Raw genomic sequence first — 9,264 nt, 5'->3', positions numbered from 1 at the left:
AAAAGTCTGAGGAGGATCTGATATTTAAATAAACATCTAAGCTAAGTAAGGAAGCAGGAAATGCAAATGTTCTACTTTGAGATAGAACAAGCTTGTCCTGTTCAAGGAAGAGCCAGATGAGTGAAGCTGGAGTGGGGTGGGGGAGGGGAAGATAAGGAGATGAGGTCAGTGGATCAGTAGGATCCTGAGCATGTAGGGCCTGGATGGACAAGGTAAGGAATTTTGAGTAAATGTGTGATATTATCTCCTTTTTTGACTTAAAGCACCCTAGAAGAGTCAGTAGTTGGGAGAGAGTAAAAGCAGGAAGTCTAATTAGGAAGCTTTTGCTAAAATCCAGGTGAGCCAATGGTGTCTTAGATTAAGGTAGAAGTCAAAGTGTTGAGAAATGGCTGGATTTGAGACCTACGTCTTAAAATAAAATCAACGGTGTTTGCTTAGGGGTAGAGAAATGGCTGGATTTGAGATCTACGTCTTAAAATAAAGTCAGTGGTGTTTGCTTAGGGGTATGAAAGTGAGGAATTCATAATAACTCCTTTGTTTCTAGCCTGGGCAAATTTTTTACTGAGATGGCAGTTACAGTCAACAATTAACTGTTAAATTATGCATGTTATTTATTTAGTGTATTTGTTACAGCTCAACAATTAGATTTAGGTCTGTGTCCCTCAGTGTAGGCAAACAGTTGGAGACACTATATTCGCATTTGATTAGTTGATTCCACTTCTATTAATTAATAGCTGTATGACTTTTGGCAAGCTATCTCACCTATAAAATGAGTAGTATTTATTGATACTCACTGGGTTGTTGAGAGGATTAAGTGTAGCCCTTAGAACAGTCCTGACACACAATAAGTACTTGGTAAGTTTTTGCTTTTCTTATTCTTTCTGGGAACCCTCACCTGTCCCCGTCCCCTGCTCTGTTATAGTCTGTCAAACCAGGGATGTTATGAGTCACTCTTTATTTTGTTTGCTTAATGCAAGTCAGAACATTTTCCAAAGATTCTAATATTTTTCAAAGCTGATAGAAATCCAAGTTTAGAATGCTACTCTGTGTCTGAATCTCTTCAGTTACTTTGTGCTTTTCTAAGCCTGAAACTTAAGAGGTCATCAATTAGTAGATATTTGTCAACTATCTACTTTCAGCTTAACTGCCAGGATATTAAAGGGGACCATTTAGACCTAATTTCTACTTCCTGCCATCCTAAGCCATGTATGCTTTTGATTTGGCTGCAATGAATAAATATTTTATCACTGACCCAACATATTTCATTACCTCCCTGGTCCTTTTGGGAATTGCTGGACAGATCTCAGACTAGCTGATGTCATTGTTGGCTTTTGTGAATTGTGTCAGTATGGCTGCCCTTTCGTAGCTTCAGCCAAACAGGGAAAAACAGCAACTTGGAGGTGAGAAACCTCTATTCAGACTTAACGGGATCTGCTGTAAAGAGCAGAAATTCACAGCAGTTGATATTCTTGAGAAGGAAAACAATTCAAAGAAACAATTTCCAGTAAAAAAAAAAAAAAAATACAAACATAGATTATCTGATGCATTCTAACACATAAAATTCCTTCATCCTCAGAGAACTGGATAGCATGCAAGGCTTTGCCTCAAGAAAAGCAATATAATGTAGTGGGAAAAGTCCTGGCCTCAGAGCCTCGAGACTGGTGTAGCTTGGAGAAATGCTCAACATTGCTAAGCCTCAGGTGTTTCTTTTGTGAAATACAAATAATAATTCCTACCTAGGGGCCCCTGGGTGGCTCAGTCGTTAAGCATCTGCCTTTGGCTCAGGTCATAGTCCCAGGGTCCTGGGATCGAGCCCCGCGTGGGGCTCTCTACTCCACGGGAAGCCTGCTTCTCCCTCTCCCACTCCCCCTGCTTGTGTTCCCTCTCTTGCTATCTCTCTCTCTGTCAAATAAATAAATAAAATCTTAAAAAAAAATTCCTACCTACCTCACAGGTGTGCTGTCAGGATTTGGGGAGATAGTGGTCATGAAGAGGGACAGAAAGGTGTACAATGTTGTACCTGTCCCAGCCTGTACAAATCCTATGGCTGGGAAATGTGTGACGGAGGGACTTGAGGACAGGGAGTAAATAGAGTTCCTTTCCAGGGTATTCCTTAGCCAGGTCTTGTCTAGATTGCTCTCCTCACAAGCCGTCCCGTTGTGAAGATGGCAATAACAAGAATAAAAATGACAGCTATCATTTGTTTACTGTCCACAGCAAGGCAGAGGCTGCACCAGCTCCTGTACATGTATCAGCAGTCCCTTGAAGTGGATGTGGGTACTAACACCTTTATATAGATGAGAGAGAGGTACAAAGGGATTGCATTACTTGCCTGGTCACTCAGTGGGCCACCCAAGCAGGATTTTAATCAGGTAGTCTGATGCCAGATGCTGTCTGTGAGTTTGACCACGAGGCTACACAGCCTGCGTACAGCTGCATCATCGAGTAATTCCAGTGTGACCTCACAGTCATTATTGGAGTGAGTCCCCGTGTGCCTCGGGAATTTTCCTATGCCCTGATCACAAATTCTTCCCTGCCCCTACTATTTTGTGCTATCCTACCATTACCAGTGTTGGGAGCTTCCTTGGCTTGAGGGACATTTAATTCTGTAGCAAATAAACCCGATAATCAATACTGGAAAACACAATAGTAATTTACATTACCCGTGATTTAACAGAAGTAGGCATATCAACACATTCATGGCGCAGCCCCTTTCCACACAGTCATGGGGTCCCCAGGCCATTGTCAACATTTGTTTTTTGAGATTGTCTCCATTCCAGCCAACTGGAAGGGAAAAGGTGATGGGAGAGCGCCCTGTGGGTGGTATAAAGCCAGGCTGGGAAGTGGATGACATCATTTCCGCTCATGTTCTCCTGGTCAGAATGCCATCATTTAGCCCTTGCAAGTGGGTCTTGGGACAGGCCATCCCCAGCTTGCAGACATGGCACAGTGACAACTCTGCAATGCAGGAGGGGCAGCACAAATGTGCATATACCACATCTTTATCCATTCATCCATCGATGGACATCTGGGCTCTTTCCATAATTTGGCTATTGTTGATATTTATATTCATTAGTAAAATGGGTGTTTAATTTTCCTTTCTCATACTGTCCTTGTCTAACTTACAGATCAAGATTTTATAGGCCCCCAAAAAAGGAAATAGCTAATATTCCTCCTTTTCTGGTCTCTGAAAGAATTTGTGGAAGATTCAAATGATATATTTCTTGAAAGTTTGGAACTTGCCAGTAAAATCATGTAGGCTTGGAGTTTTCTGTGAATATTTTTAACTACTGCTTCAATTTCTTAAGTCTCTGCCTTATCTAGAGTTATGTCTCCTTTTTCATTCGTACAATTATCTGTGTCTTCTCTCTCTCTCTTTTTTTTATTAGTCTGTTGTGAGGTGGGTGTTTTCAATTCTTGAGTTTCTTTTATCTTTTTTAGTTGCTGATTTCTGCTCAAATTTTTAGTATTTTAGTATTTTTATATTTCTTTTGGATTTATTCTATATTTTCCTCATTTTTAAGTGGGTCATTTAACTCCCAGATTAAATAAAATAAGGTTTGCCTTATTGAAATTTTAGTCCCCTTATGTTGATGTCCTTGGGTCTGGAAGGATTCCAGCAGAGCTTCTGACCCAGAAGGGGTCAATAACTGAGACCTGCTCCTTCTCTTGCTGTCGTAGTCCCTCTAACACAGGACCTTCACAGGTGGTTGTCTAAGGACTACTTTCCTCCCTAAGACTGTTTCAGAACATGTGCTTGATATTTCAGTGTGCTCTTGGCTTAACTGGTCACTTTTTTTCTTCTAGTACTCTTTGTTAGATCAAAGAACAGTAATGTATGACAGCTGGAATTTGGAGGATGTAATCCCTTGTGCTTCAGATTAGGAACCCACAGAAGTGAGGTGGGGTGTCCAGTGACACAACCACTGAGGAACAGAGTGAAATCCAGGTCATGAGACTTTATAGCCTGTGCTCTTTCCACTGAATCAAACATTCCTCCACACACACGAGTGTCAATTTTACAAAATGGCAAGGTCCTAATGACCTTGTTCAATATGATCAGTCTACACAGCCTCTCTTTGTGATTCTAGAAACTGCAATTAGGAAAAACATGACATTAGTAAAACTATGCAGCTTGCTTGCCCCAAGAGTGCTTGTGTGTTTTGTATTGCTTACCATCACTGATTCACTGTTTATTTGTTCCAATTGTGTGTCAAGGATTTGTGCTGTAGCATTTCAGCGTGAACGTTGTCTCTCTTTGGATATTTTTCTTTCTACCTTTTGACTTCTGAGAAGTAGAACAGCTTAAGAAAGGGAAATAATGGAAGAGATGGGGGGGGGGGGGAGGAAATAAGCAAATGACAATTTATCCTGAACTTTGCAGCACAGACCCAGTATTGTTTCTTACAGTGCAACAGCTGACAATATTCTTGTGTCCGAAAAATAAAATCCATATGCTTGGAAATGATGTATCTTGCATGCTCATTTTAAAGGAAAAAATGGCATTTATCTTAATTTTGCTGAAGTCTCTTTAGTATCCCTTCTGGGCTGTTAATATTTTTTTGAAGACATGTCCTAGATTATGAATTGGCTTGCGTGGGGCAGAGGTCTCCCTGAAACCCCTTGTTCTTAATAGCCTCAAGAGAGGTGTTGCACAAGTTCTAAACATTCTGGGTTTGAAGCCAAGGGTTTGGTGGCTGTGTTGCTTTTGCAGCTGTGGTTTAAATTAGAAACATTCTACCTTCTCAACAGAAAATTTACAGAGATCCAGATTTTTTAAAGCTTTTTATAGCATACAATTTCCAGAAGAAGTAGATTGGCCTCAGCTTGTTTGATTCAGAATAAATGAATTACAACAAAATTTAGATTAAAGAGAGCTGTACCTTTGGGAGTATTTCTATAACAATCTCATTGTTAAGATGGAGTGTACAATGAATTTAAATTTTATGTTATTACTTTAAGTAAATCTCTCCTTTGTTCTCCACTCATGTCTTTGGGTATTTTTTTTAAATTGTTTTTAAATATTCAGATATTTTAAAATTTATGTAAATCCTGGTCATGTCTGGGAGTAGAACAGCAAACAGATTATAGGCAGTTCATTCATGTTTTGATGCGGTCAAAATGATCCCCAGCCTTCTAAGCATGAGCTTGGAGACAGCCCACTACTAGTCTGACCATATACACAAAACACGGCACATATGCACTTTAAGAGAACCTTTTGCATGTGGATTCCACACTGTGTAGCTTTATAACACACCAGATTTGGGATTCCATTTAAAGGGTGCAAGAAAGTTATTTCGCAAGATGCTATTCCAAAGAACTCAACTTTTATTGTATCACGGTATTGATCATCTGCATGGGGAAATTTCCAGATGCTTCATGCTGCTTTGGGATTATTGTGGCCTTTCCTAATCCTCACTTTTCTATCCAGGTTTTAACTTTCAGAAAGAAACTTGGAGACACTTTTCGTGTTCACAATGTTGAGTTTGGGATGCAGGGTAACAGAGTTTGCAAGGACAGATCTTATGTGGGCTGTACATCCAACTGTGGCCCATTTTATCAATGTGATTGAGTCTGTTACTTACTTCCCCTTTATGAATCTGTTTCCTTATCTGCAAAATAAGAATAGTATCACCTGCTACTAGGTTTGTTATCAATATCAAATAGGAGAACAAATGTAAAGCAGTTAGCACAGGGCATGACACATAGTAAAGGCTCAACAAATGTTGGAATTTGTTGTTATACACATTTGTAGAAAATTTGGAGATATTACGGATTGGTTTTCATTTTGGGCAATCCATGTTAGGACTAACGTGCCTCTAAAATGGAAGGGTTGAGCTAAAAACAACCTCTTATGAGCCCTTTCCAGTTCACTGATTACCTCGGAATAAGTTGATAAATTGACTTACAGCCTGAAAAGTTTATATCATCTAGGCTTATGAAGGAATAAGGCAGAGTCCCAAATTCCGGAATGTCAGAGGGATGATGGAGTAGGTGAGGAAATGGGGATGGAATTTCACATGGTACAGGTCCCTTTTCTGAAGGGGTGAAGTACTAAGCGCTAGGAGCCTGCCTGACAAGGAGTGAGACAGCCATATATAATATTGCAAAATCATGTTTGGGTAAGAATTCAGCAAGAACAGAGATACTAGTTTATTAATATGGATCAATTGATTTTTCACTGAGTGGATGAATGAATGAATAAATGAGCCCAACCTGCTTCATAAAAATATTTATTTTCAATATCTTTAATATTTTATTTTATTCTATGAAATGAATAATTCTAGGTGGCCGAAAATGCTTTAGGTCAAAGTAGAATTGGAAAACTCTTGCCTCACACAGTTCTAGGTAGTTGGAAGTAAATTGGTGCAAATTCATTCATTTGGAGGAGCAAGATATCATTATGGAAAATGGAAGACCACTACTTTTATGTCTTCTCTCAAATTTAAGGATAAAGGGAAATGGTTAGTGTAGGAAAAGGAAAAAACAAGGAATTTTGACCACATCTAAAAATACTTACTGCTCAAATATGAAACACACCTACATGTTCATGATAGAGAAATTACAAATCAAGTCTTAGACTGTGTCCCAGCCATGAACTCTGAATTGTCTTAGCAGTGAAGGGACCGAGGGTAACACTAGGGTATGGGGAAAATGACTAATAGGGACACAAAGTATTGTTGGAACTAGAATGCATCTGGCTCCCTCCGTTGAAATCCAAAATTTCATGTTTCTACAGGGTCTTAGACCAGGAAAAACTTTTATGATTGTGTAAATGCTTGTGGATCTTTTTCCCTAAGGTACTTCACAGATCAGAAACTCAGGGATTCTGCCTTCTATTGTATCCAGTTTGCTATAAAATTTTGTGTGCTCCTATGTGTGTGTCTTGATTCCAAAATAATATCCACAACAATTTTAGGTGTTTATATTTTTGCCTTTCAGATTTCAAGTTGGAGAATATTTTAGGTCATAATATGAAAATGCTGCTGATTTTGTTCCTCATAATAATTTGTTCCCATGTCTCTATGAACAAAGATCCCGGTAAGTAAAAAAAAAAAAAAAAGGAAAGAATTATTTTCCTTAATTTTCATTATGGAAAATAGATAATATGATTTGACCTACTTAAAAGTTAAGAGTTTTGCTTTGATTTGATTTTAATGGTGGTAAAGGTATGGATAGTAGCTCAATTTCTTTTTGATGTCAACCTGTATTCCTTTAAAGCTCATTTGTTTCTGGACTTTATTCCTTGGTTATGATAGAAAGATATAAGAGCTGTTATTTTGTCCTCAATTTCAACCCCTTTGAGGTCTGTTGGGAGTTTGCATGAAAATTCTATCTTTTAATATTAGATTCAGGCCTGGAAAATTTGGCATGTCTCTTCCTAGTTCATTTGTGCCAAAGCCTTGTCTTAGTTAAGTATCCAGATTTTGCTCCAGTTTAAAATGTTTCCTTATTGTAAAGAAAGTGCTTTTGCCCTGAAGAGAAAGCTCCATAGCTGTCTGTCAGTAGTCTTTGTCCCGTGGACATGAAGGCAAAGTACTGGCCTACCCTTCACTGCCGCCACTGCCTCTACATAGTGAGTTCTCACACTGGCCACTTCATGTCCGAGGCCACCTATATTGGCTTTCACAGTTTTCTCAAGGACTCTGACCTTGGAAGCAAGTCAAGTACCTTCTGAAGAGAGAAACTAGACTTTGTTCTGTACACATCTTCCTTTGCTATCTCACTGGGCTTGATATTAAGCTTTTTAAAGAGAAGCAGTGCTTTTTCCCCACTGTCCCATGGTTCAGACATAATGTTGGACCATATCAGAACATGACTCTATCTCATGTGCTAGTTGTCTACATTTCCTTTCTCCACACGAGGAGTGGGGCGTTATTCATGCATAGAAAGATCACTTTTGATCCCAAGTCAAGCCATCCTGGGCAGGGCTCCCCTGACAGTCCTCATAGGGGTTCCAGCCTTCTCTTGGAAGACATTGTTAATTCACCCTCACTTATTTCTTCCCCTAAAGTCACTGCTGGCTATATGGTCATCAAAGGAGTCTCAAACTGGTTGAAATTAGGTTCTTTAGAAGACAAGAAAGAATATTATCCTCTATGCCTTGATCAAACTGCTATCAAGAGAAAGAAATCACACGTAGGGCGCCAATGCTGGTTTCCTAGCAATTGTAGACAGGAAGAGGTTGAAGTTACTTTAATTTCATTAGAATTTATCTCACAACCACTTCAGCTCATCAGAATCTGAATGAGGAAGAACTGTAGATATTTTCTAGTTGAATCCACTCATTTTAAAGGTGAGGAACCTGAGGCCCAAGTATGTTGAATGGTTTGACAGAGCAGGTGGAGTTAGCTGATAACAAAGTCAGGACTTCGGTTCTTTGTTCCGTTATACCGTATTTTCTTAAAGCTGCACCATCAGACAGACAGACCGCTCCCTCCCTTCCCCAGACAGGAAATGGATCTTCTACTGAAGTGGTGAGAACTCTGAATTCAAACCAGCAGATCACCAATAAACAACATTTTTGTGCTTAAACCCAGTGATTCTCTATCACATAAAAATCTCATTTTATATACCTAGCATTGAACCTGGCATTGAATGAAGCCTTAAAAGTTCAACAAAGTATTGTATTCCTATATAAAAATTATGATGTTACTACTAACTAAAACTATAATCCCTTTCCTAGCTTAAGGCATTCTGGTTCCTATCAAGTTTTACTTATGTAAGAATAAATTGACCAATTATAATGCTCACTCATATGGTTCATCAAAAAATATTATAAAGAACTTTAAATTTGCCACATTTTTGTGATTTTTAGGTATTTTTTAAATTTCATCAATTTAACACTTGGGAATACAAAACTAATATGTATATAAGTTAATCAGATCACTGTTGGCATTGCTTAAAGAGGAATCACAATGAAAGAGTATCATTCAGATTTCTCCATTCTAACAAATTCAAAGCAATGTGATTCAATTAAAATTTTTATTGATATAAATGGAGATCAAATTCTAAAAGCAAAAAAGGGGGGGTGAATCAGCCACTAAAGGTATAAAAACCCAGGATTTTTTACTTCTCTAAATTTATCTATTTCTAATTAATTCCATACAAAATTAATGATTAATTTGTGATGAGTTCAAATGAGAGGGTGTATGGAAGGAATCAGCCCAAGAAACAGAGCTTCCTTTTCTTGAGAGAATATTAATTTCAGGCTATTATTTTCAGTTCATTGGGAAGGTATTAAACATACAAATAAAGGAAAGT

At 38.5% G+C, this 9,264-nt stretch overlaps 1 protein-coding gene across 1 annotated transcript in view; it reads left to right on the top strand.

Moving 5' to 3' along the window:
- The first annotated feature begins 203 nt into the window (after positions 1-203).
- The window catches only part of LOC116635238 (collagen alpha-6(VI) chain), a 114,691-nt gene continuing 105,630 nt past the window's right edge, over positions 204-9,264 (top strand). Inside the window, exons 1-4 of the mRNA XM_032409169.1 lie at positions 204-212; positions 1,367-1,504; positions 5,432-5,498; positions 6,943-7,041. Of these exons, the coding sequence (XP_032265060.1) occupies positions 204-212; positions 1,367-1,504; positions 5,432-5,498; positions 6,943-7,041 (313 nt within the window). The remainder of the gene's footprint in view (positions 213-1,366; positions 1,505-5,431; positions 5,499-6,942; positions 7,042-9,264) is intronic.

The sequence above is a fragment of the Phoca vitulina genome, unplaced genomic scaffold, assembly GCF_004348235.1.
Source record: "Phoca vitulina isolate PV1807 unplaced genomic scaffold, GSC_HSeal_1.0 scaffold10, whole genome shotgun sequence".
Lineage (NCBI taxonomy): Eukaryota > Metazoa > Chordata > Mammalia > Carnivora > Phocidae > Phoca > Phoca vitulina.
Note: the sequence above shows the minus strand (reverse complement) of the source record. Positions and strands in the feature narration are given on the sequence as shown.